Source organism: Muscardinus avellanarius, assembly GCF_963383645.1.
Source record: "Muscardinus avellanarius genome assembly, chromosome: 9".
NCBI classification, from domain to species: Eukaryota; Metazoa; Chordata; class Mammalia; order Rodentia; family Gliridae; genus Muscardinus; species Muscardinus avellanarius.
Genome location: NC_137795.1, coordinates 8,608,574 through 8,635,185, shown reverse-complemented (window position 1 = coordinate 8,635,185; position 26,612 = coordinate 8,608,574). Strand labels below are relative to the sequence as shown.

The following is a 26,612-nucleotide window of genomic DNA, read 5'->3' as shown; positions in this document are numbered from 1 at the left end:
TGCCCGGCTATCTGTGATTATCTAAAGGGAAATCTGTAACAGCTGGAACTAGTAATTTGGTTGGAAATAAAGCCTAGATGCATAGAGAAAGTAGTTTTCTGAATAAAAGGTATAAATAAGCAAACTCCCAGAGTAGAAATGAAAGGGTGCCTCTAAGCGTGTATTTGTCTGCATATCTATTCTTACATTTACCGGGCGCTTACTTCATGCCGGTCATGGTGATAAGCTTTTCCTATACCATTCCATTAGTTTTTATACCAACCTTTTAAGTAAAAATTACTTTCCCTGCTTTACCTACAGGGAAACTGAGTCTTGCCCCAGGCCTGATTTGGAAACTGGGTCACATAATTTTCTTGGTAACTGGTAGTCTTAACCAATCTTGGTTTTTGAAATGGGCCCATTCCTGGAACCATTTATGACCCTCATACAAGCCATCTTAGGGGAACATTTCCGAGATACCACCAAGCAACCATCCTGAAATAAGAGACTATCATCAGTGGGCATTTTGTTGGCCAGGCCTTAATTTCCTCTACGCTTCTGTGGATAATTTCCTCTGTGCTTCTTTGTTAGAAGCTGAGAAGTTGAAGACTTTGGCTGGAGGTAGAAAGAAGGCCACCCCAGCAGCCGCCACGGGACTGCTGGACCCTGGGAGTCATTGCGAGATGGTCCATGAAATGAAACACCTGTTGGCAGCTGAGGAGCCAGCAGAGGGAAGCTTCTCATCTGCCCCTGATACCAGGGCACACCTACTCCCACGAACAGAGGAGCTGGAGGAGGGTGGCAGAGGGACCAAGATGGCATTGTCCACGGCCGCGGGCCTCTTCAGAAACAGAAACAAACGCCACAGGGCGAGGTGAACCTGAGGCAGCAAGGACAGTTGCTCCCCCCCCCCCCCAGAGCAGAAGGCCCCGAAGGTCCTGAAATCACTACCGAATGTTATTTTCTTTGCTGTAGGACACGAAGAAAACCTAAGTAGATCTCTGTGTCCACATTTGAAATATACAAGGTGTGCTCTTCCTAATTTTTAATTCATCTCCCTCTTGTGAGCAAGCTTCTCTTTCCAGGTACACAATCAGAATCAGAAAAGTGAAGTGGATTTTCATTTTAACATTTCTTAGAAATAATAGAGCGCCGGGCGTGGTGGCGCACACTTGTAATCCACGCGCTTGGGAGGCGGAGACAGGAGGATCGCGCTGGTTCAAAGCCAGCCTTGCTGGCTTAAGAGACCCTGTTTCCAGATAAAAAAATATAAAATAGGTCTGGGAGTATAGCCCGGAGGTACAAGGGCTTCCAGGAACCCCAGTACCACCAGAAAAAAAAAAAGAAAAAAAATAATACAGAGTGGATTAATTGTCTTTGATCTCACATGGTACCCGTTCCAAGTAAGCCAGGAAACGTGCAATCGTTCAGAAAGAGGGCTAAGTCTATCAGCTGCTTAAATCAAAGAAGAGGAGTTTGGCAGGCCATGAATGCCTTTGCCAAATAACTCTCCCTACTAAATTTAGACCCGAACTTAGTGGGAAATTTTCATGACCACAAACAAAAATGCTTGTAAGCTATACCTTACTTAGACCCAAGAGCCCACAGCAGTCAGCTCCAGCGCCAGCAATTTCTATAGCCTGAATAATCACGGCAAGTGCTCTTTTGGTGAACAGTAGCTTAGGCGGGTTGTTGAGCAGTGACAGGCACACCCTCTGCACATACAGGACGGGTATCACTAGGAGGGATCCAAGCTGAGCTGACTGCCTAAGGTCATAGGCTCACTGTTATACCACTTCCATTTTGGGGAGGAACATCTGAGTGTGAGAAGCCAATAACCCCAAATCTCAAGCAAATCTAAAACTTTTAACTTTTTTTTTTTTTTTTTTTTTTTGCAGTACTGGGGATGGAACCCAGGGGCATTCTACCTCCAAGCTACACCCCCAGTTCTATTTTTTTTTATTTTGAAATAAGTTCTCACTAAGTTGCAGAGGGCCTCACTAACTAGCTGAGGCTGTGCACAAACCACTATCCTCCTGTCTCAGCCTCCCGAATGCCGGGATTACAAGCGTGCGCCACCACGCCCGGCTTTACTTCATAACTTCTGAGTTTGCACTTCACTTGACTTGATTCATTAGTGCTTTCATACATCTGAATCTGAGCTGCACAAACCACATCGCCCTCTTGCAGAGAGCTCACATCTGCACACCAGGTCCCCGGGGCCCAAGCACCCGGGGCAAGTGCAGGCCTGACTATCACACGTGTCCTCGGGGAGTTCTTTACCTACAGGACGAGGAAGACTGGTACCGAAGAAAAGAGAATGAAATCCTGTCATTTGCTGCAACACAGAAGGAACTAGAGACTGTTATGCTAAGTAAAATAACTTAAAATAGAAAAAGTAATCCAATCGTGCATGTTCTCATTTACATATAGAAGCTAAAAAGTTAATGTCATACAAATAAGCAAGTAGAATACTGGTTACCAAGACTGTGAAGGGGGTAAGGAGAGAATGATTAACAGGACAGGGGCAAGGTTGGATAGGAAGAATGACGCCTAATATCCCATAGGAAAACTATGGGTGATGACATTTTTTTGTATTTCCAAATAGCTTATCAATATTAGTAAGAGTTAGGGTTCTCCGAGAAGATGAGTTGAGTATCAATTTTTTTAAGAAGCTTTAGTAATTTTACATTCCTTTTAGAGTTATATTTGTTAACTTCTCATCAAAGGCTTTCACTGAATTATTTTAGCTTGGTTACTATCTAAATTTCAGTAAAGTCCTAAGTAATGGAGCTTTCATGAGATGAATTTTAATATACACAATTCTTTGTAAGGGGAACAGAGTAACAACTCATAGAATTCTGTGGAATTGTAGAAAGTTGTCTTTGAAATAAATGTGCCATTTATTCATTTATTTACTTACTTATTTATACTTTTTTGGTACTGTGAATTGATTCTACCTCCAAGCTGCACCCCCGGCCCTTTTTAAATATTTTAAATTTTTGAAACAGAGTCTCATGAAGTTGTTGAGGGTCTCGCTAAGTTGCTGAGGCTGGCCTCAAACCTGCGATTCTCCTTTCTCAGCCTCCCAAATACTTGTAATGCAAGTACTTGGATTACAGGCACATGGCACTATGCCCAGAATCATGCCTTTTTTAGGCTATTCAAATGGGAGCAATAGATTTCCCTCACTAACACTGACAGTATCCCCGTATCTATCTCAAAAGGCAGAACTACACAAAGCAAACCAAGGTAAATGTGGTTTTAAACAATAGCCATGGGGTGCGAAACCCCTCCTGGCTGGGGGATCCAGGAGAGAGATGGGACACACTCCCACACCCCTGAAGCACAAGCTGGGATGCATTAATTGCTGCCGTGGAGAGCGGGTGGGCCTATGAAAACGCACTGATGGGGCACCGCTTGCAATGCTTGCCCACGTGACTTAAATAAACCAAGTGCGTATTCTGTACCCACTCACTATTGTCCCTGAGCTACTCCGCATGTCCAATAGCAGTCAAGCCATGGCTGCACTCTGCTTTAGTGGGGCTGAGCTGGTGAGAAGGATTCCTATCCCTGGAGGATCATGCCTCTGCTAGCCGAGTGGACTCAGGAGCCCCAGGCGTGTTATTAGGCTCCGCCCTGACTAGCAGAAGCCAAAGCGCGACGTTCCTACGTAGTTGCCTGAGTTCTCCTAAGCTCTTTGTCATGAAGGACTGGTTTCCAGGTACAAGAGAGACTGCAAGCCGGTGTTTCATATATCAAATGGTGCAGAGTATTCAGGGCGATTCTTCCGAGTTCTATATTACCTGACCAGCTAGAAACATGGACAAGGAATTGGCAGCTCTAAATGCCAATAGCCACTTGCATTCTGTTTACCAGCAGATGAAGCCATCTGACCTTAAAACACAACTCTTGTTTCCTGCAATATTAATTTCTTAAAATCTCCTTCTAAGGACTTTTGATTATTTGCTCCATTTGAAGACTCTCAAACTATAAGAAAAACTATAAGAAAAGTTTCCCTTATAGTTTTTCTTATAGTTTTTCTTATAGTTTCTAAAACTCTAAGAAAAAGCAGTTCTTAGATGTATATCTGGACTTAAATCTAGGACAGAAATACGTTCTTAGTAAGTGTAGCCTGCCAAATGTAGGTATATAGTAAGAAAATTATAGACAGGTAGGGGCTTTGGATAAACTCGTTCTCTTGATCTTGTTTTCTCCTACAGAAAAAGCAGTGTTGAGAATTAAATAGCGTGTGCAAAATGCAGGGCACAGTTACTGGTATAAGGTGAGACGATGCGTGGCAGCAAATGTTATTATCGTGCTGCCCTCTGGCGCAAGCTGCTTACCACTCTCTGTTCCATAAAAGTCCAATTAATTTAAATATTGGGAAATTACTATATATGTTTACGAACAATGCAATTGACAAGAAGAGGAGGTAAATACGAGCCATGTGTATGCGAGTGAGATATTTATAAAATTTGTTTATTCAATCAGCTTTTAAAAGTTCTCAGTTCATTCTAAAAACAATTTGGAGCCAGGTGCTATAACCCCAGGTCTTGGAAAGCTAAGACAGGTTCAAGGCCAGCCTCAGCAACTTTGGAGAGGCTCTCCTTAGCAAGACCCTGTTCCAAAACAAACAAACAAACAAACAAAAACAAAAATAAACAGGGCTGAGGGTATAACTTGGTGGTAGAATGCCCCTGCATTCAATCCCCAGCACCACATACAAAAAGAAAAAAATTGGGGATTTCATGTGGCACCTTCCATTGACTTCCCCCTTAGGAAGCCCACAATTTATTGAGAAGGGCTTATAGCAAAGAGCCATGGTTGAGGGGTTTGAGTTGTTGCGATGGTCGTTGATTACCCTCTTGGAGACAAATGTTCCACTTTATTAAATCATGTTCTTGCTTTCTCAGATTAGGATTAGAGCCTGGAACTAGATTCTTCTAGTTGATTCTTCTCAGACTTGGCAGTCTGAGAAAGAGAATGGGGGAGGAGTCGCTAGACTCTAAACACGCTAAACTCTGCGTTTGTTCAGGACAGCGCCAGCTGCACCATGGCTTGTCCTGCAGCCTTACCACGTCCGGTCCACTGTCCACCACAGAAGTCAGGGAGACAGGCCTCTGAGCCCACAGTACTGAGAAGTTGCTCTTCCCACACAGGCCAGGAGGCCTTTACCTTAAGCCCTCACCGTACCTGCTGGTCGCCTGCTATCTCATTGTCAAGTTTTATCTTCATGGCACTTGTCCCTAAGTGACATTTCTTGATTTACTTACACGGGTTGTTTTGTTGTTAATATCTCTTCTGCCACATCCCACGAGTGCAGTAAGTCCCATGAGAAGAGGGACCTCTCTGCTGTGCTCAGTGCAGTATGGGCCACGAGCCCAATGCCATCTTCCTGGGCGCTCAGTCAGTGTTGGTGGCACGAGTCATAGATGGTGGTGAAGGGCAATGGCGGCTCTTCTTCCCACTCCTGGACCAGGCCCTGCCCTCTCTGCCCTTCAAGTGCAGACAGACTAGAGGCCTGCACATGAATGGGCCCATGATGTCGAGTGCGGGGTTATCAGACATTGAAAGGTCTAGGCCCATGTATCTTTTTCTCAGGCTTGATTGGGTTTACCATTTGGGAAAGGTCTACAGCTCTTTCTAATCTGTCTTTCCCCACAGGCAGCAGAGCCTGTCATCTTCAGAGTCACTCCGTCATGCACATAACTGTGTAAGTTACATATGCGTACACAGCTCCACCTTGGAGAACGGGCCTGTCCCACTGGCTTGCCACAGGAGACATTAAACTTTCTGGTCTGGAAATATGGAATACAGGAAATAGGGGCTAGGAGTTCCATGCTAGGTTTTTGTTTTGTTTTGTTCTCCCAACTGGAATTCTCGTTTGCAATATTTATTGGTTGGTTTACTTATAAAGGTGCATTTAGAAACTTTGATTTCATACTCTTTTTCTGCACAAAACCTGAGAGCTCTGTTTTTGTGAGGTTTTCTCCTTTAATTATTTTAGCTCTGTTTTGTTTTTATTAGGCTTCATAAAAGCAAAATTTGGGAGTTCCTAGATGCCTAACCATAATGCCATTAAATTAACCCAGACATTATCTTTTTTGCATCTATACTGAAATGTGTACATAATTTTCAAATCGAATGGATCTGTCATATAATAGCTGATAACTTTGTAACCTGACGTACATTGTCTTCCTCAAATTCCCATTTCAAATTGGGCACATGAAACACTTAATATCACAACTCTTGCCACCCCAAGGCTATCTTTCATTAGAACAAGAACAGCCGAAGGGAAGGACTTAGTACCATCATCCTATCAGGATTCTGGAAATGTGCCCCACGGGCCAATCCAAGATGAGAAGCCCAAGCCGGGAAGAGTTTGACAACTCTTTACCCTCATAACCCAACACACCGTTCCCAGTCATGTCCCTATACAGTCCTAAGAGAGTAAGGAATTTATGATTGCTAACTATACAGAAAAGAGGAGTCATTTCGATAAAACATTATGACTGTCGATTTTACTGCTTTCCTTTGAGATATAGCAACAATTGGTAGCAGTCCTTTTCAAGTAGCAAAATTAAGATAGACCTTACAATAAATTGATGAGACATTTCAGATCTTTCAACTCTTTGGAAGCTTTTTATTTTTCTTTTTGCCATTCTGGGGATTGAACTCAGGGCCTCCCTCATGCTAGGCAAGCGCTCTACCACTGAGCTACACCCCTAGTCCTCCCTAAAAACTTATTTTTAATTCATCAACAGTGTAACTGTGACATTTTTGCCAGGTACTGAGGCACAGGGCTCTAATCTTAGTACCTGGAAGGCTGAGACAAGAGAATCACAAGTTCAAAGACAGCCTCAGCAATTTAGTGAGGCCCTGTTTCAAGATAAATAAAATAAAATAAAATAGGGCTGGGGGATAGCTGGAAGGTAGGATGCCCTTGGGTTCAATTTCCAGTAATGCCAAAAATAAAAAAGAGAGCCTAAATTTGTGACATCTGAACACCTTCCTGAACTGTAACATTAGTGATTAAGAAGAATAAAGTGATGTTAAAAAAGTAAGGTTAAGCAAATATCCTGAAGTCAGTCATAGGAACACGGACTTCATTTTAGTTAAACATATGTCAATCTAAAAATCATCTATAATGCAATTTTATGTATCTGAATATTTCTTGGAAAAATTGTCCACTTGTATGGACTTGAAGAATTTTACTTTGGTATTCACTTAAGATTTTATTTTAATTCTTAATTTTGTCTTTCAAGCCATATAAAGGCATTCCTCCTCATTCATCTATTCACAAAATAGGCTTAAAGTAAATAACTTTTTTTTTTTTTTTTTGCGGGTCTGGAGATGGAACCCAGGGACATTCAACCCTCCTGCCCTATTTTTTATTCTTTATTTTGAAACAGGGTCTCACTAAGTTGCAGAGGGCTTCACTAAGTACCTGAGGCTGTCCACAAACCACGATCCTCCAATCTCAGCCTCCCAAATGCTGGGGTTACAAGCGTGCGCCACCACGCCCGGCTTCGGTAAATAACATTTTAGTGAACGTGTTTTCAATAAAAGTGGACTCCAAGTCTTTTGATAAACTGAAATTTAAATAAAGACATAGACAAATAAAATCTACAATCAAACTGGTAATTACGAGCCAATATGCTAAAACTATCATCACCAAAAAAGGAGTCTGGAGATTTTAAAAATATTAAGGTATTTCCTGGGGAGAAAGAAAAGCAAATTAAAAATACCTAGCAGCCTATTTTAACACAGTGTGGACAGCACTAGTATGTGATACCTAGTGGACTTCAGTCCTCTAAACGCAGAGAAACAGAGCTGGACCAGAGACTCTGCACTGCCTTCCAGTAAGGAAATCCGACGAGACTGCACACAAGCAAGGCAAGTAGCAAGTTTTAGAAGTTAACACTTAATTTCACTGGGAGTATTGAATGGCCTCCTACCAAGGTCAACATAAGGAAAAAGCAAAAGAAAACATGCCGCCGCATTATTCTTGCTGTTTTTCTCCTCATGTTTATTTCTCCCTTCATTTTCTCTTCCCGATTTGACATAATAAAAATTAAAGTTCACTTTTCCTCCAGTAATTTTTCACTTGGCACTGTCAAGTGTCAAGTAATTTTTGATTGGCAGCAATCGCCTCAAGCCAATAAGTCTGGTAAAATCAAAATGGAAAGGCTAGGGGAGATTAATCAAAAACCTCGCCTATTTAAAAGGGGGGAGGAACTATTTGCAAATCTTTGGCTGATGTTTGGATTTTCAGATCTCAGGATGGGGCCCCTTAGCCCGCCCCAAAGACTTTACTCTCAAACTTGCCACTAGAGTAGGAACCTCTCTCCATGCTAGCCACCTCGCTGATGGACACCTCCTGCCCCCTGTCCAGGCAGTCTATTTTTAGGGGCCCCGTTTGCAAAAAATAAAGGACTGGCTTAAAATTTTAAATATTGGGAACTTCAAAATCGACAGCCTTGCTACACGCACACGTAAGTTTGTCGCTGAACCCTAACGTCACACGACGGGTGACTCTGCAGAAAATAAGAAATGATAAACACGAAAGGGCAAGCCATCTTTCCTAACCCTGCTATAATTTTAACAAACTGGAGTTTCTGCACCTCTGTAGATTCTGAGAACGCCAAAGTCAGCTCACTCAAAGCAAAATGGTGGCTGAGAGAGAGGAGGCAGGTGGTGGTGGAGAAAGGGGCAGAGGCTGCGTTTGAACTCCAGAGCTTTTCAAACCATAGCTCACCTGAACTACGGAGAACTCACCTTTGGACCACATCGACACCGGGAGCATCTGCTTCTGGGAGCAAATTGGCACGGCCTGAGGACACAGGGTCTCTATGCTTACATCAATGGGGCAGGACTGGGGATCGGGGGCCCTCAACCTTGTCCTGTTCCTGGAACCTGGGAAAGCTACTCCAGCTGCTAGTACCCTTCCTGGAAATCAACTGTCTGCAACTCTTTGAGGATTTATAAATGATAATGTTAATAAAATACCTGGAAAGTGAAAGGGCTATAGAAATGCTAGCATAGGAGCCAGGCCTTCCAGAACATTGCGTTTTTCTCGTGATATCAATTAAAACCTGTTCATAGATGTGTTCTCTCTTTCACATGGCCAGCAAGCCTAGTGATCAGGTGAAATACTTCTAGCCTGAGAAGGGTCATAGGAAAGTATTTGATTACTCTGCTAGGGTTTATGAAACACTCTGACACCCTTTTGTTGGGTCTACACAGTAAGGCTATGAAATAGGCTGGGTAGAGACAATTATTCCCATTTTATGGAGAAAGAAAGTGAGGCCCAGAAAGGTTCAGCTTCTTGCTCCATGTCATAGGTCCAGGGGAGGCAGAGCTCAGGCTGGAGATCACGTTCCTCACCATTATTTCCATTACCACTCTGCCTCTCGAAATGAGAAGGAATGGCCATTAATTGATAGATTTATTATTGTTACTGTTTACCATTATTATTTCTGCTGACATTTGCAGAGCACTTGCTGTGTTTCTAGGTATTACCTTATTTAATCTCCCCCTCATAAGCTGGGCGTGGTGGTGCACACTTGTAATCCTAGTGCTCAGGAGGCTGCGACAGGAGGATCGCAAGTTTAAATACAGCCTCAGCAATTTAGTGAGGCTCTTAGCAATCTAGTGAGACCCTGCTTCCAAATAAGAAATAAAATCAGCCTTGAAGTATAGCTCAGAAGTAGAATGCCTCTAAGTTCAATTCCCAGTATACACACACACACACACACACACACACACACACACACACACACAATAATCTCCTCTTTCTGAGAGAGGTACTGTTTTTTAAGGAAAATCTCACGGATCCTATCAAGCTAAAAAAATCTCTTTGCACTAAAGCGGCCCAGCTTTTTTCTCTTAGAATACTCATTTGATAGGTCATGGATGATACTTTAGCTAAGTTTCCACATACATGTAATGTCTTTGAGAACAGGAAATATGAATCTGCGTACCCCCTTGGCATTCACAGCTGTGCAGTGTGCATTACAGATGTCTAATTAATATTGGTTGCAGGAGTGATTAGAGGTATGTGATTATAAAAAAAAAATGTTATCCGGAGCCAAGTTTCATAGTAATAAATATTTCACATTCCAGAAAATGAGAAGTTGCAGCTCTTCAATTATTTGGGTGAACACTACATTAGCTGATTACATTTCTGCTCTACCTTCGACGTGTACATTTTCCAAGTGCAGAATTGGCCAGTGGGAATCAGCCCACGAAAAGGAGAGTGTCTTGCATGGAACCCAGTTGGTCATTCAAAGCTTCTTTGCCTGATGGCCCCTTACCTGATAATATATTGTCAGTTTTTATTGAAGGGAACTTCAAAGTCATCTCATGTTTGTGCCGGTGAATCATCAGATGGTCCTCCGTTGGGAAGCGCTGTTGCACAGATAGGAACAAGACGGGGGTGGGGGGAGAGGAGACAGTCAGTTTTGTAACACGTATTTGTCATCATCGAGAAAAAAGTGTGCTCAGCATTGCCAACATGACAGGCAAAACAGAAACTCGATTCTACAGAAGCATGAATGCATAGGAAAGTTACGAGCTGTTGTGCACAGACATCATGCTGGGATGTGCCTTGCAATCACACCCGAATAGATGCATCAAAACACCCATGGCAGGCTATCAAAGGAGTTAACCATGTTCCAGAAAGATCAGACTGAGCATTAATAATAAACAGGAGATCTTTCCATCATTTTCTGACACTCTCCACTTTCCCTGGGAATGTGTTTTAGGGGAAGGAAGAAAACTGGGGATTGAATCCAGGGGCACTCTATCTCTCAACTACACTCCTCCCCCTTTTTTTAAACAGGGTCTCACTGAGTAGCTGAGGCTGACCTTAAACCTCCAATCCTCCTGTCTCAACCTCTAAGTACTGGGATTACGGACGTATAACACTACACGCTGTTCCTGGGGTTTTTTTTTTTTTTTTTTTTAAGCCTTCTACTATTTAGATAATCCCTGGATGTAATCAACCATGCTGACTAATCAGTAAGTTATATATATTTTTTTTAGGAGCTAAAAATTTCATCTGAAGGTAGACGTTAAATTTTGTGTTTAGCTAAAGGATAAAACAGAGATAAATGAACACCACTGGAGGAATTAAAATAACATAAATGATATACACACTAGAAATGCACTGCCTAATGTTAGGCAGGTTGTGTGTGTGTGTGTGTGTGTGTGTGTGTGTGTGTGTGTGTGTGTGATCCTCCTGTCTCAGCCTCCCAAGTACTAGAATTACATGTGCCACCATGTCTGGTTATTTTGAAAAATGTTTAAATTAATGTTTATTTATGGTCATAAAAATAACTAATATTGGCAGCATGATAAAACAAAAAATATCCCATTTCTCATAAATATACTCATATTTATACTCAAATATATATACTCATATATATATATGCTCATATATATATACACACACTCGTGTGCTCGTGTGTGTGTGTGTGTGTGTGTGTGTGTGTGTGTGTGTAGAACAAGTCTAAAATAAGAAGCTAGGCGTGGTGGCACACGCTTGTAATCCCAGTACTTAGGAGGTTGAAACAGGAGAATCTGGGTTCACGGCCAGGCTCAGCTACTTAGTAAGGCTCTCCAAAACTAAATGAGACCCTGTTTCAAAATAATAAATAAAAAATCGGGCTGGGAGTATAGCTTGGAGGTAGAATGCCCCTGGGCTCAATCGCCAAAACCACAAGAATAAAATAGAATAAAATTTTTAAAAAGTGGACTTAAATCTGAGTAGAACTGGAATTTTACAAAACCATCTGGAACTTGTCTTTAGTAATTACTGTTTTACATATTGCATAAAATTAAGTCTAAGGCTCAACAAGTATGCTAGACATTTATCTATAGATTTACCCCAAAGTAGGAGAAATGCATGACATAGAAAAGAATTTTGATTCATGTCAGACTTTGGAAAAGAATTATTTGCCATGCTTGACATACACATCTACACTGTGACATTTGTATGGTATGTTTCTCTTTACAAAGACTTGGTTCTCCCATTATCTGATTTTTGTATAATTATACATATGCCTTTATAGTAATATAACAAATTATTTCAGTATTCTGTACTCTGCACAGTATAGTAAGCTCATCTTTATTTTTAATTTTCAGGGAATGATATTATAATTATTAAGAATTCTGATCCTCAAGGTGGGAATGGTGATGCACGCCTGTAATCTCAGTACTTGGGAGGCTCAGACAGAAGGATCACAGGCTTGATACCAGCCTCAGAATCTTAGTGAGACTCTCAGAAACCTAGCAAGCCGTTTCCAAACAAAAATTAAAAAGGATTGGGGATACAGCTCGGAGGTAGAATGCCCTTGGGTTCCATCGCCAGTACCACAAGAAAAAAAATGCTGCTCCCCAAGATTTCTGGCCATCTGACTTCCAGACCCACGTTAGGACTGCATTTTCTGGCCGTCTTGTGTTGGGTGGAGCAATGTGACTTAGTTTTGCTTCTGAGCCATGAATGGAAGTGACTCGTCACCTAGGGCTAGAAAGCACATTCCTAGTGTAAAATCCTCTATCATTACCCTAGATTTGCTTATGGTACAGCATAGTGACTCACTGTATTAGATATAGAGGCCCCTCAACCATCCTAAAACTCTGAAGCATTGTGAAGAGGACATCTGAATTCTAAAGGATCATGAAGAGTTTTGGTGTTGTTGTTTTCTGTTTTGCCAATCTACAATAAAAATGTATATTTGCCCGATAGAACTAAGCTTTTGTTATTTTAAGCCATTAGCGATTTGGGATAATTTGTTACTGCAGCGCATCCTAGCCTATCCTGACTCAGATTGTTATCTTTGAGATAATTTAATTTAACAGAGTTGTCTGCTTTATCAAAGTTAAATAAAAATATAAAATAAAACAAATTCTGCTGAACATTTCCAAACTTGGATAATTTAAAAAATCTTTCAGAGGTTCCTTCTTCTTCAGAATAATACAGATTTGTTTTCATGAGACTAGGGAATTTACTGAAATTAATGCTATGAAATATCCTAGAAGTAGTGTTTTTTTTTTAAGAAAAACACTTATTTTTGTCCTTGACCATATAAATTAGAGTACATAGAACTTGTAAAACATGGTAATTATATTAGATTTCTGAATATATAAAAATTTATATGATGTGAGTTTTTTTTGCTGGTTCATCTACTTTCTTGGTCTTTTATAACACCATATAATGGCTTCAACAAATATATAATACCACCACACATAACTTAGAGATAGGAGTTAAATTTCTTAGTCTTTTTGTCAAGCACCTTATAATTTTTGTGATATATATCAACACACAACATGGTAACATCCTTCATTTCATATTGACAAGCCATTTTTTACTCTGTAAATTAATGACCTAGTGTAGGATACCAGTGAGACAACTTCTTAATAATAATTTCCATAATAGCTCATATTAACCATAATTACCTCCCAAATAAAACAATATATATAAGTTGTGAATTTTTTAATTGGGTAGAAAAATAGGAACACACTGTCACTAACCAAAATGTTAAGTGTGCAACAGATACAGATGTTACTCGAAATACAATTAACACAGAAGGCAAAGAAGAATGAGCTTAATACTGGTTAGAAAAAGAAGTATGTCCCTCCTTACTTGCAGTCAAAGAGACTGCCTACGGATATGCAAGTCAAAAGGTCTCATAGGTATCATAGGTCATTCCTAATAGAGCCAAGTTTCTTTGTAAGGAGAATGGAGAGGAAGGTCTTTTCCACTTCCATCAATGCACTGAGAAGTCATACCTACTTCTCTTTCCATTACCAAAATGCAATTCTCTCCCTGAAGGTTCCCAGGCCATAAGATCTACACTAACATAAATGCCAAGATCACAAGTGACGTTAAATGTGAATTCCTAATATCCCACAACGAGATCCCTGACTATTACCTTTCCTTTTCTTTTTTGGTACTGGGGGTTGAACTCAGGAACATTCTAAGCTAAGTTCATTCAGCCCTTCTCAACGCTTTTTGTGCTGTTGGGGATTGAGCCCAAGTATTCTATCTCCAAACTATCCCTCCAGCCCTATTTAATTTTTATTTTTATTTTGAAACAGCATCTTGCTAGGTTGATGAGAATCCCACTATTTGCTAAGGCTGGTGCTGAACCTGCAATCCTCCCGCCTCAGTCTCCCAAGTACTCCGGGTGTGTGCCACCAGGCCTGGCTGACCACTACTTCCTCTTTAAGCCAAGATAGGCATATTTCTATAACAGCTTGTCACGAAAAAAAAAGAAACACTTCCACATTAAATGGATGCATTGAGTTTTAGATACAGCTTTACATTTAATCTTGAAGGAAGAGGCTTAGAATTGTCCCTAACGCCGGGCGTGGTGGGCACGCTTGTAATCCCCGCACTTGGGAGGCGGAGACAGGAAGATCGCGCAGGTTCGAAGCCAGCCCTCTCTGGCTTAGGAGACCCTGTTTCCAAATTTAAAAAATATAAAAAATAGGTCTGGGAGTGTAGCCCGGAGGTAGAAGGGTTTCCAGGAACCCCAGTACCACCAAAAAAAAAAAAAAAAGTCCCTAAAAAAAATCAGAGAACTTTGTAAATGTTTATTTTCCATATTTGTCCAACATTTTTCTCACTTCACTCAGCCTTGTCAAAAAAAAATAATCTGCTCAAAATTACCTATTCAAAATAAAAACCATTTATGGGCTGGAGATGGATCTCAGTGGTGGGGCACTACTTTAGGTAGTAGGTTCAACCTCTAGAACCACCAAAAGAATTATTTTAATTTAAAAAACAGACCCGACCCCATTCAAAGTTTATTATCACCTCCACCTGGCATTTGCATGCTTTCCGGATTCTCCTTTAATCCCCTCCTGCCCAGGTGAGGTATCTTGCCAGCTCCTGCACACCCTGTCTTCTGGGCTTGGTCCCTCAAGCCCCCACGCTCACTCTGTCCCCTCCTTCTGTTTCCCTGGTTTCTTGTCCTTGACTAAATCCAGCTTGGCTGTTCTTTAGTGTTAGAAAAGCTGCCTTCCTCTCGGCTGCCATTATAACACGCGGTTTCCCGTCAGTGCTGGGCTCTTGAAAGAGTCCTCTATGCTGCCACCTCCGCTTCCTCACCGCCCACTCGCCCATTAATCCTCTGCAGTCGGGACTCCACCCCATCCTCTCCTGGGAGCACCTCACTGCCAAAGGCAACAGCCTCTGCCCGGTCCTCCAAATACCCCAGCGCTCGCAGCGTCTGACACCAGTGACCACATGTCTGAGGCAGGGACTTATTTATACCCTGCTGACTCCCAAAAGGAGGAGAGATACCCAGGGTAACTCAAAAAGTAGAGTGAGAGGGTATTGATTAGGAGGTGTCTCCCCCCCAAAAAAGGGAGGCTAAAGCCCCAAGAAGCAAGGCTAGCACCAACATGCAAACTGTAGGCAGTCATTTGCACTCAAGGGCAGTGTGGTCTCCCAGAAACATTCTCCAATGTCCTAATGCCAGGGCTCCTTTGGAGTGGTCAGGGCTATGGGGTTTGCTGGGTAGAGGCCAGAGGTGCTGCTAATCACCTTATAAAGCACAGAACAGCCTCCCACCAAAAACATCTTTCAGTCCTAAGTGTTAATGGTGCCAACCTTGGGAGAGTCTGTCCTGTAAATCAGTGGCTTCTGCGGCATTCTCTTCTCCCTGACATTATCTATATATCAGATGTAACCACAAGCCCTTTTGTGAAACGCTGTTCTCTACCGGCATTCACAAACCCGGACTTTGCTGGAGTCGCAACTCACCCCAGACCCTCCATTGCTTTGTTGGCTCTCCACTGACCCTAATCTGTTAATCCCCCCGCAAGGAGACTCCCACTCTTCTCCTCAGGCAAACCGGAGCCCCTTATTCTATGCTTCAGGGTGTTCCATAGTCTTTCATCATGCAAATTTGCAATTGGCTAATTAATTGATTATGTGGCCACAGCTTCAATGCCTAGACAAGAAGGTCCCTGAGGATAGGGACACATGTGCCGTGTACAGTGCTGTTTCCCCAGGGTAACAGGTGCCTGGCAAGCCTAGGCTCCCAAAAAGTATGTCGAGTGACTTGCACAAAACATGATGTCCTATCGTCATACCCAAAGCAAACCGCTCAGTTACCTGGCTCCCTTTGGCTATGGAGATGTCTCTTTACAAAAGCTCAGTGGGAATTGGTTTTCCCTGAGTTAGAGACCTAGTTTTAACTAGTTAGTAAAGTGGTATTCCACGTTCACCATGGGGAGCCCTGGTCTGGCAGGATTTCCCCCAGGTAGTTATCAACATCTCTGTGTTTTCCTGGTCTTTCCTACTTCAGAATGACCTTCAAAATTGGTATGCTTCAAAATAATTTTTCTACTGCTTTTCTTATTTATAAGTTGGGAATAAACATTGGCACAAAATCCCCCGGTGAACCTTCCAGTACCTGAGCAAGGACCGTTGCTCTGGCAGCAGCTGATAGCACCAGCAAGGCATCTTGTGTTCCTCTGGCTCCAGAATCCCCCATAAACTCCTGGGGACACACACTAGGAAGGGCCCTCAGTTGGAAACACCTCTTGTCTAACTCCTGGCCACTGCTCCAGGCAGAGCAGCCAACCCACCACACACAGTCAGGGTTGTGGGGCTCAGTTCCCTCAAAACTACTGGGCTGTTCAGGGAAAGGGTGTGACTACCCACATTAGAAGGATGCTGTGCTCTGAGCTGTAAACTTAACGATCTTGACATGAATGCCACCATGTCTGGTCATTTCCCAAACATGCAATAACTAGACCAATAAGGAGATACCCAAATGGTCAACTGTAGGGAAAGTCACCACCATGCTCCAAAGATCAAAGGAAGACTCTGCTTTTAGGGGTAGATGTTTCTAATTTCTCCAAAAGAGATCAATTCAAATGCCATAGTCTTAGCATCACAGTAGTGGCAATGAGAAGGAACGTGAATTGAGCACTTATTATGTGCAGGCCCTATAATAAACACCCTGCACGAAGCACCTCTTCTAATACCCACACTATTTCTACTTGCTGAGAGGCTAAGAGCTCTGTCTAGCACAGCAGACCATCTTCCTCTCTTAAAATGTAGATCCCTGGGACCTCAAGGTTCTAGAAGAGTTCTAGTTCTCTTACTCAAGGGGAAAACATAACAAAACAGAATTCAAACTACAATGCTGGGCTCTTTCACCAGTAATTCATAACCCCAACTTGTAGTCGAGCAGCCTCTGTAAAAGGAGGCACCTCCTTTCCCCTTTCTGAAATAACAGCTCTGCTTGTCTGGTGGGCAAGAGGCACCTAGCTCGATTCTGGGGGGGGAAGTTCCGAGTGGAAATAAATGCCCAACATTTCTATAATTCAGAGAGAGGAGATAAACTACTCAAAGCAGGACCTAGTAGTGATGTCGATGATGAACAGGGCTTTGCCAGTTTCTTGGTAGAGGAGTAAAGCCCAGGGCAGGCATGGCGGCCGGGTGTGGTTGCTGTTGCTTTCCTATGAGAGGTAGTACAATCTCTAAGCCAGAGCTGGAAGCTCCACACACTCACCTGGGAGCAGCCCGGGGCACTGCAGACAAACGGCCTCTCCTGCTCCAAATTCATCTTGGACTCTTCATAAATCTGAAGGGTCACAGAGAAAGGGAAGAAGGAAAAGAGATCCGTGAGTGTCTCTTGTTTCTACCTACGATGAGAAGCAATTGCCGGAAACCCTTTCCGTGCCAATTCCCAAACTAGAAGAGGCAAATGTTGGCATGAACAAGCAGGGGTCCTCTTCTGCTCAAGTTCACAGAGCTTCCTCAAGTGCATTTGAAGAAAGATGTCCTAAAGATATTGCAGCAAAAATCCTGCCTGTGGAAATCAGCCTGGTGGGTGTTACAGGCAGGTATCACTCTAAACAAAGAGCCCATCCATCCTTCCTCATTTCTGCTGGAACTTTGGGGGCTGGCTTCTTAGGACAGCAAGAGAGATGGCCATCACAGGACCATCTCTGGCGGAAGAGTCAACCCTGAACCACAGGCCAAACGATATCCCACAGTCGCCCCAGCAAGCTTCCGTATCCCCAAAGGATGCAGAAACGCCCTGGCACAAGCTGACCAGATCATTCTGGTGGTGAGCCATGATCCCAAATTCCCTTTCATCGCAGATGTTGCGTGAGACCTCGACGAAGATTATCCAGATGCGGGGGGACAGGGGAGCACGTAGAAGTCAGCAACTGCATCTTAGGTATTTTCTTAATTTGGTTTTATAAGCCGATTTGAAGTTAATATGAGAATAAGGCTGCTTGCTGATCTAGCTAGGTCAGCTGGAATACAGTACATTTTAAGGAGAAAAATCGTATAATCAGACATATGTTACACAGTACCATAGTCTTTTCTTAGGTAAAGGTTCAGTTCTAAGTGCACTCATTAGGCCGAAAACGGACCATAGTTAAAATTAACCTTGCAAATCCTCCCCAAAGCCAATGGAAAATAAAGTGCACATGGTTTTGTGGTTAAAAATGCCCCAAACAACATCATTTTTCTTCTTAAATCACAGGAGGTACTATGCAAATTTCAGTTACACAATTTAAATAGTTTTCTCAATCGTACTTAAAAAAAAACAGCATTAGAGTCAAGTGTATAGAAGCTGCACGTGCTGTTGATGATGCCTGCTCTGTTGCGGAATTAGAACCTACTGCTGTACTTCTGCTCACTCCAAGCAATTTGCTTCTTTAAAATGCTACTTGTTTGGGAGGCTGGACAGGAGGATCACAAGTTCAAGACCTGCCCGGGCAACTTAGAGAAAGACTATCCAAAATCTAAAGGGCTGAAGTTTAACTTAGAGATCAAACCTCAGTTTGATCACCAGTACTGAAAAAAATAAAAATAAATAAATAAAAACCCTTCTACTCAAGGTCTATCCCAGCAGAAGCTCCAAGGCTCCACAGCTCCTGGAAGAGGGAGCTATCCCGGGTGTCACAGAAGAGTCACCCTGTGCTGCAGGAAACTGGATTATCTTGCAAATCAATCAGATCCACTTTCATATCTCTATACCTCTCCCGCCAAACACTAATGTATTTAATGTATATTCTTTGGGAAAATATGGCATCCGTTCTCGTTTTTTTCTTTCTTTCTTTCTTTTTTTGGGGGGGGTGTGTGGTACTGGAGATTGTCGTTTTGTTATTTTCTTAATTTTGTTATTTTTATTTTGAAACAGGATGTCACGAGGTTGATAACTGTCACTACTTGCTGAGGCTATCCTCACACCAGCGATCCTTCCTGTCTCAGCCTCCCAGTCCTGGGATTACAAGAATGCGCCATCACGCCTTGGTGTCCCCTTTACTGAAACACAAAGTGAAACATTTGCCTCGGATAACAAACAGAAATTAAAAAATGCAAACCTCCTTCAAATCATAATTCCTCCTCCCATTAAAGTTTCAGAGAACAACAAATTCCCTTTCACTCTACTTACAAAGGCTTCTCACTGGTTGCCTATTATTACAGTGATAAGAATAATTTTATAGCTTTATATTATTATACAAATTCCACTGTGTTATATTAATATATATGCTGCTCATTATAAGGAGTTAATTTTTTATTTCTTTTTAATTTATAGATAATGATAGTATATATTCTGTGATAATTCAAAAAAATGTATACAATGTGTAATGACCAAATCAGGGTAATAATTACTTCTATCTCAGTAAGTATCTATCACTTCTTATTGTTTGAACTCTTCAAGGTCCTCTCCTCTAAGTCTTCATAACATAAATAATAGGTTCTTATAAACTAGAATTACCTATGGTATTATATTTAAGAGAAGGAAAAAAATATCCTTGGGATATTTCTGCTTGCCCTGTCTCAGGCAAGTCGTGAGCAATTAAAATAACTTCTGGGCCGAGCGTGGTGGCGCACCCTTGTAATCCCCGCGCTTGGGAGGCGGAGACAGGAGAATCGCGCAGGTTCGAAGCCAGCCGTGCTGGCTTACGAGACCCTGTTTCAAAATATAAAAAAATAGGTCTGGGAGTGTAGCCCGGAGGTAGATGGGCTTCCAGGAACCCCAGTACCACCAAATAAATAAATAAATAAATAAATAAATAAATAAAACTTCTAATATCCCCTAATTCACTCGATTTTGCTGTCGCTGATCACAGAATATCCCTCCTCCCCGCTATGGACACTAGAGATTCATATGAACAACTTACTTCTAAGTCTCAAACGAGGGGCTTTAGAGCAGAGAAAGCAATTTCCATCCAAGGTAGAATAAACACATAGTAACTGGGATCCCTGCTATAAAAACGCCATGTTCTTCTGGAAGAGCCAGCCTCTCTGTCTCCGTGGGCCTGGTCTATTAGATCACTTCACATCATCTGACGGCCTCGTGCCTCAATGTCCCCTCCAGTATCAATAGCAACCTTCAGCTCTGTCATCCCTGTGTCTTCTTGCTTGGTTTGGGGCTTGGAAGACATTTTCAAATTACAAAAAAGGCTGGGCGTGGTGGCACACGCTAGTAATCCTCGCACTTGGGAGGCAGAGACAGGAAGATCACGCAGGTTTGAAGCCAGCCTCTCTGGCTTAAGAGACCCTGTTTCCAAATAAAAAAATATATTAAAAAAATGGGTCTGGGAGTGTATCCCAGAGGTAGGAGGGTTTCCAGGAACCCCAGTACCACCAAAAAATAAAAATAAAAAATAAAAAAAATTACGAAAAATGGTTGGGTATCTATGTGTGTGTGTGTTTGGACGTGGGAGAGGTTTGTGGACCAAAGTTGCTGGAACTTCACTCTGATGTGAATTAGACTTCTAAAATTAAAAACTAAAACTACACTATAAACAATTTTTTTAGCTGCCTAGGTGAATCTTTCTCAAATACCAAGTATTTGCTATCCCAATGGCAGCAGGCCATTTTTATCAATTAACATTAAGATTGCATGACAATGAAATGGGAAAGTTCTACAGATATGCTTTTGTGACCTAGAGCTGAAAGTAACAAATAAAGATAATAATTAAATTCATGCCACAGAAGTGGTCAAGACTGGAGATGCTGATGCGTAAAGTTTAAAGAGAGGCATTAATGGGTCAAAGTGAAGAAAGAGATGGACCAAGCTCAGACACTGAAGTACAAGGAGAAAACAGAGTTTGGTCATAGCCATGACTTTGCCCCAACCTCAACCCACCATAATACTGACTTTCCCCATAAATTCAGCCCCATCAGAGTAACACCTCGACAGTTCTGTGTGATACCGACATTGGTCACTTATCTTAATTATTGATTACAATTGGCGTGTAAGCTGCAAAAAACACTCTGGACGTACACTATGATGCTGGATATTTAACAAGGGTCAGCAGTGTAGTTTACTCTGTCTTACGGAGACTTCATGATGTGATGTTTAAAGAAATATGATCAATGCAATTTGATATCCATTGAGATGTGTCAGAAAAGGAACCATGTCTCTGGGGATACAATTTGAGAACTCGGGAGTGTGTCCTCATCCTCACATCCTTTAGAGTTTAGTCATCTGTAGGTTCCACTGAGTTACTATTTTCAATTGGGTTTTCTTTTCTTTCTTTCTTTTTTTTTTTTTTTTTTTTTAGGTACTGGGTCTCAAACTCGGGAACATTTGACTCTTTACTACACTCCCAGTTCTATTCTACTGTGTATTTTGGAACAGGGTCCCACTAAGTTGCTAAATTTCTGGGGCTGTCCTCAAATCTGTGATTCCCCCTGTCTCAGCCTCCTCAGCACTGGGATTATAAGCGCGTGCCACCAGGTTCTGCTTATTAGTTTACTTTTTAAGCACCAAGAAATCTGCATCAATTTACTATAGGCCGTGCAATGGATACGGACCAAATGCATCTGACAGCTTAACAGTGGAGTGAAGGTCTTGCTGTAAAGTGGCAGTTGCTAATATAAAGTAAGTCGGAAGGCCTGAGGCCAGTGGATGTGGCTACTGAAGTGTGTAAACCTCAACTGCTTTATCATGATGTTCTCGGTTCCCACACTCAGCCTCTGCAAACAGCTCTCCTTGCTGATTCCTCTCCATGTGGGTGCTCGTAGTACTTTTTAAAAATGGTCCCGCTCTACCAAGCCACCTTTGCCGACCAGTATGATCTGCTCTGATGGATTAGTCAGGAGCCGGGATTTATTTTTTATGGCCTGTTATTATAGTTCTTTTCTAGCCCATATTGTAATAATTATTCTCTCCAACAGACTCCTGCTACGGCCCGGCACCGATTCTTTTAGCATCCATCCGGAGGGGGCAAATTACTCAGGCTCGAGTCGAGCCAGGTTGCTCCACATTTGGTCCTCAGAATCAGACCTCCTCCTCCTCTCTCATTCCCAGCTCTGCTCTTTTACTAGCTGGGGTTTTTTAATATGCCAAGTTTTACTTGGCCCTCGCCATACCTGGGCCTCCACTGCACAGAGCTCCCCCAGTAGGTGTTCAATAAATATTTGTGGAATGGATAATGAACCCTGAATCATCACGTTAAACCACTCCAAGCAGCTTGCCTGCTCTCTACGCCCAGCAGGAGGATTTCTTTCTCTCTTTCTTTCCTTCTTTCTTTCTTTCTTTCTTTCTTTCTTTCTTTCTTTCTTTCTCAGAATCAAATTTTAAGTGAGGCAAGAGATTGCATGGCCCAGTCTCTCCACTCATTCCCAGTTATGACCGGAGAAGAAATCTCAGAATTATGCTGCTCTTGCAGGAAACAATAGGGGAAAGGTAGTTTTAATTAAATTTCACATGAAACTCATTATAAGCCAAATCTGCTCATACTGACACAGACATCAAAACCACCAAAGTCCAATCCATTCACCCCACGGAGGCCACGTATGGCCCCAGAAGAGAACTCTTTGAAAAACACTAAGTGATTTCACACTTTGGGTTTAAAAAAAATTACTTATAATTGCTGTGGACACTTTCATCCTTTAAAAGCTTTTAAATAGCACAGATTTTTATTCCTCTTTGCCAAAATTCAGATTCAATACTTGACTAGAACAAAGGCCTCACGAGTCTAACTTCCCATCCAATTTCTGAAAGACAACAAAAAGATCCTAATAACAAAGCCCACAAGTGCACAAAGTGAGCTGAGGTTTCCCTAGCCCATAAGGAGTTGACGGGCTTGATTTACAATTCAGACCTTCAACTGCCACTGGGATCCTCGGCCCCCAAAGGAGCAGGAATCTCCTTCATTGTCCAGGACTCGACCCCACAAATTCCAGGTCTAAAGCAGGAAATGGAGCACAAGGCAGACACAATTCCTTCAAAGGATTCGCTAGCCCTTTACCGGTACAGTTGGAATGATCTTTTCAGGAAAGGCAGATAAGGCAAAAAGCACCTGATGCTAACACTTGGATATTCAACACAAAAATACTGTAAATCTGTGTTTTATTTTATTTGTGGTACTGGGGAGAGAATCCATGGGCATTCTCCCTCTGAGCTATACCCCCATTCCTATTTTATTTTTTTATTTTGAAACAGTGTCTTGTTTAGTTGCTGAGGGCCTCCTTGAGTTTTTGAGGCTGTCCTGATCCTCCTGTTTTAGCCTCCCAAGTACCGGGATTCCAGGTGTGTGCCACCTGACCTATGTATTTTAAATTTGAGTGTAATAACTGATCCCAGTGTGTATGTGGAAGGGGGGAACCAATATCATCTAGTCTTCTGTAATTAACCAAGAGTGATGCTTCCCCATCTAAATCGAAAGCAGCCAAAACTGATCCTTGAACAAGCTTCAAACTTAGTGGAATGGCACACATTTGCCTCCAGAACAGCAGACAGATTAATTCGGGGAGACAGTGAGCTTGGACGCTGAAGAGTGTTGTAATGAGGATGTCTGAAAGCTGGCATGTGCACTTACCGACTCCAGACGTTATGAGAACGTCAGAGCCGCAAATTCTAAGTATCGATGAGCGTGAATATAATATTGATAAATCTTCATCAGCTTCGGTATCATCAACCTTGTTGTGACTGCACTACATATCTGAGAGGGGGGCTTGAATTTTAGCAGTGACAGTAAAATGTTTGCCCTGCTGTGAGTGGGACAGGCCTTCTGTTCCGGTAGAAACAACCCTTGCTACTTCATTGAGCTCCCCAGACCCCTGAGAGGGTGGCAGTGGACTGAACTGGTCCTTCCTAAGTGCCCAGAACAGATGCCAAATAGGAGCCATTTGAGCCTGTCACACTGGGTGCCACTCCATACCAATCCGCTGTCTTTCTGAGAACAAACATTTACATATAAATCGTTGTATAGGCGTATGCAAATATATTTGCATATGCATTTGTTGTGCAAATATATTTGTATATGGATTTGTTGTGCAAATGTATTTGCGTATGCAACAAATCTTGTAACTAACATAGATTCTACTTCCAAAAAAGGATGCAGGATGGTTATTTGCATACACAGCTGGCTGTTGGAAAGGAATTATATATTTAATTGAGGGCTGAGACTTTCTTTAGGAGGGAATACTCTAACTTTCATTATCTCCTCGTCTTCAAAACAGAACCATCGTAGCAGAACACTGTAAAATAGGACCATTTCATAACTAATGACAAGAACTGCAAAAGGAAAGCAAAGCCTTGGACTTCAAACGCATCTTTACTTTTTTATCTGAATATTGTAACTTTCAGGTAGAAAAGTCTGTGCTTTTCCACTTCGGTCCAATACAATGAGTTCCTTTGTGAGCATATCTCGGTGCCTCTCCGAGTGTCCCTGCGCGCGCCTCCCTCTGTCTTTATCTTTTTGCATGCGTCTGGTCTCTCTCAAACCCTGTCCCTTTGTATGTCTAATTTTCTGAGTGTGTCATTGTCTTGCCATGGATGTTTGTGTGTCTGCCTCTTCATGTCTATTTGTCTGTTTCTCTCTCTCTCATACATACACACACACACACACACACACACACACACACACACACACACACACACACTTTATCAGTAGTATTCTTGCTAGTTTTACTGGTAAAAAAAAAAAGATCGGGTAGGCTTGTTTCCTGTGCCAGTGTTATTCTTGAAGTGGACTGCAGCTCGAATCTGAATTTCATTGGGCTATTATTATTTGCAGCTGTGTGACCTTTTTAACCCTCGCTTTAAAAGTGACATTTCAGCCCTCAAGCTTGAAACGCCTGAATGCTGCAGTTTCCAGAACCAGAGATTTATCCAAGGAACAAGACCAAGAGGGCAAATGTACCTCAGAAGTGAAATTTCCAAGCAGAACTCGGTATGAATGGGATGTGCCCTGGGCCATTTAGAGTCGCAGCTCTTCCCCGGGAGTCTGAGCTTTCCCCATAACACTGTAGTGAAATATTTCTATTCCATTCAAACCAGAAGAAACACCTTGTCCAGGAAAGTACTGGCCATCCCCTGGTATCCCAAAGGCTCAGCCTCCTCCACCCTGAATCAGAGATCTCTTTACGATTGTGCCACGACTCTGTCACGCATAAGGACTGTCAAGAGCTCCCTTCATCCGAGGCTCGCTGTTCCCAGAAGGAAGGATTTTCAAACAGCTTTCATCTCTGGAAACCGACCCGGATCTTACTCCCCCAAAGAGGCCCTATCTGGAGAGAGTTCTGGGGGCTCCTGTCCTCTCCTCTCCTGGATTGCTGCAGGGACTTGTGGTTTTATATAAGTGGCGTTTATACCATGTATGGGAAACCATTCCAGTGGGATTGGGTTTTCATATGTTACATTTCTCTTTTTTTTTTTTAAGTTTTCCATATGTTTCTTTAGATATGAGGCCTTTTTCAAAGTTACAAGTTCATTTCAACCTTTGTTCCACATGATCCTGGCTCTGAGCTTTTCTCTCTGCGGGTTCAATAGTTCAGAGCGTGCTTGCACTGCGCCAGTTGAGGCAGGAGACCGGTCCTGTGTGTGCCCGAGCGTGCGTGGCTAACTGCTGGTTCCCTTTTGTGTTCCCAGCTGGTGCGGACCATGTCTTGCAAAACGTATCCCATCTCTAAGGAAAGTGTATTTGACATTTGTGCGGTTAACAAAACGCTAGCTTGGAGATTCTCAGGTTTTGAAGGAAATATTGAATGTAACCAGATCGCTTGCCTTGCTTCTAATGGGACTGAACTCAGCCTCAGAAAATGGGCTGGAAGGTGGCAAATGCGTCCTTTCCACCTGCTCTCATTATGAACAAGAAAGAAAGAAAGGACAAAGGCAAAAATCAGTCAAGAAGTGACCAGAGATTCGGGCTGACACCTTTACCTTCCCAGTAAGCCTTTCATTGCTACTTCAAAGAGCTGCCTGAGCCCGGCATGGCACCATGTGCTTGTAATCCCAGGGCATGGGAGGCTGAGATAGGAGGGTTGCAGGTTCAAGGCTAGCCTCGGCAGCTTAGTGAGGCCTTGTTTAAAATAAAATAGCTGGGGGTATAGCTTGGAAGTAAAAGGACCCTGGGCCCCATCCCTAGTACAGAGAGAGAGAGAGAGAGAGAGAGAGAGAGAGAGAGAAGAGAAGAGAAGAGAAGAGAAGAGAAGAGAAGAGAAGAGAGATAGATAGAACATTAAATTAAATGCAAAACTGGGTGCATTCTTCATACAGATCCATAGCATTTCTGTGAGAAAATTCAGGAAAAAGCAGGGCAGTATTTCTTATCTTTTTTGCTACTGTTATAAAATTTACTTCCTTAGAATTATAACACATTCTCAAATGGGACTACTCTGCCTC

General features: G+C 42.3%; 1 protein-coding gene across 1 annotated transcript in view; it reads right to left on the bottom strand.

Moving 5' to 3' along the window:
- CREB5 (cAMP responsive element binding protein 5) overlaps positions 1 to 26,612 on the bottom strand; it is a gene marked incomplete at both ends in the record, with an annotated part of 435,958 nt that overhangs the window by 337,301 nt on the left and 72,045 nt on the right. Inside the window, 2 exons of the mRNA XM_080701989.1 lie at positions 10,299 to 10,392; positions 17,520 to 17,591. Of these exons, the coding sequence (XP_080558115.1) occupies positions 10,299 to 10,392; positions 17,520 to 17,591 (166 nt within the window). The remainder of the gene's footprint in view (positions 1 to 10,298; positions 10,393 to 17,519; positions 17,592 to 26,612) is intronic.